General features: G+C 36.6%; 1 protein-coding gene across 1 annotated transcript in view; it reads left to right on the top strand.

The window, feature by feature from the left end:
• Positions 1-1,124: 1,124 nt before the first annotated feature.
• The window catches only part of AK88_03555 (uncharacterized protein), a gene marked incomplete at both ends in the record, with an annotated part of 4,713 nt that continues 3,923 nt past the window's right edge, over positions 1,125-1,914 (top strand). The window contains 2 exons of the mRNA XM_012481166.1: positions 1,125-1,307; positions 1,523-1,899. Of these exons, the coding sequence (XP_012336589.1) occupies positions 1,125-1,307; positions 1,523-1,899 (560 nt within the window). The remainder of the gene's footprint in view (positions 1,308-1,522; positions 1,900-1,914) is intronic.

Here is a 1,914-nt window from a genome sequence, read left to right as displayed (position 1 = left end):
AAAAAAAAAAAAGCATGTTCAGCACATTGTATACTGCAAATTACAAGGCTTACCAGCATGAATCACGGAACAACGTTGTATAAACGAGCAGAGTATGCAAATATCACAATAACGTCCGATCATTATGCATGGAGGCCTATATATATAACGCACTATTAAAAAAAAAAAAAACGCAGAACAATGTATATGGGTATCCATGAATTGTGAAGATTGAAAACAGCAGCTGGAAAGTCTAACCCCTTGCAAGCTTGAAAAACATGTCCCCCCCCCACCAAAATCATGAGTCCCTATATCAAAATACATAATAAAACATGAACAGTAACCCCCTAAAACTCCAAACGGTTAATTCATGACCCCCCGCTTACACAACTTCCATATGTCAGATTTGAACTTTATATTTTCTCCGGTACACTATATGTAGGGAGAAAAATCATTCTACATCTTTGCATAAAACACAAATTGCGCTAATTTTGCATTAAGAAACATTACGGCATGCAGCACTTATATCGCTGAAGATTTGTACAGTTTGTATAAATGCCATAAAAAAAATAGCTCCTTATACCACAATATATATATATATAACGGTTTAGTGCCCCCCCAAAAAAAAAAAAAAATATATTATACTTTTAAGCCTTACTCATATTATTCATACTGAAACGACATCCCCGTATTTTTTTTTTTTGGTTACTTAAAGCCTAAAATAATTCATTTCCGCCCCAATGTTCTTTCTAATTGTACCATAATATATTCCTAACTGTACCATAATTCATTTGCAACAGTACCACAATACATTTCTAACTATACCATAATTTACATTGGCATAACCTTCTTCTTTTCCTTCATGTCTGTACATTGTGTACAAGTATAAGAATTTTGTGTGAATATAGATTTATAGAAAACTAAATTACAACGGGATCCTATATCCACCCACACAGGAATATATAAAACGCAAAACTTCCTGTACTGCTATATTCAAACGTAAAAGCGAAATATTTTGTGCTCACATTTGTAAACTGTTTCCCTTTTTTGGCAAAATTTTATTGTAATTGTACCGTACTTAAGAGAAAAAGATAAAACTACACTACTCCTGTACATTTACGTTTCATATAAGTATCCATAGCAACATGGCACACTCGAACAACAAACAAACATCGACAAGCATCATTCTACAAGGAGCGTCGGAATCCCGAAATGGCAAAACCGTCTCCTCATCCATCACAGGAAGTAAAACACATGACAAACAGGCGCATAGGTCCTTCTTCAAAAAATTTGCTATCCTTTTTGTTGTTGCTTGCATCTGCTTAACGGTAAGCCCAGTATGAAAGATTACATCATGACATATAGATGTAGGCTGGAATGTTGCGCACTGGGCTACATATATGGCATACGCAACATGCCTGAATATTTATATGTATATTTTTTCTCTTCCGGTTCTGACTTCCCCTGTTTGTTCCTTTCTCATATTGCTGTTCTTTTGTTCATTCAACGCATCACCACTTCCCTTCGCTTCCCTTTTCTACAGCATCCAGATGACTTCGAAACACAAGAAGAACGCTTGCCCCAATTACACGTATGTAACAGAGTTGCTCGCAGTTTAGCAAAAGGAAAAGCAACTCCATCAGAAGATGAGCTTGAATTAGAACAGATGGAATGGCCACAAGGGGAACATGCCACAGGAACCTTGGAAGATGCAAAAGAAGGACTATATTCTCACGAACAATTAGACGAAGAAGGAAAAGAAGATTATTATGGACAGGAAGAAGAAGCTATTCTAGAAGAATGGACACCAGAGGAGCAAGAGGAGCAACAGGAGCAACAGGAGCAACAGGTACAAGAAGAAGTACATTATGATGGAGAACGCAACATAGAACATGATGCGAGGGAAGAAGAAGTCCATGAGTCTATAGAATCGTT

The sequence above is a fragment of the Plasmodium fragile genome (genome assembly GCF_000956335.1).
Source record: "Plasmodium fragile strain nilgiri unplaced genomic scaffold supercont1.41, whole genome shotgun sequence".
Lineage (NCBI taxonomy): Eukaryota > Apicomplexa > Aconoidasida > Haemosporida > Plasmodiidae > Plasmodium > Plasmodium fragile.
The sequence above is the reverse complement of the archived record's forward strand: the minus strand, read 5'-3'. Positions and strand labels throughout refer to the sequence as shown.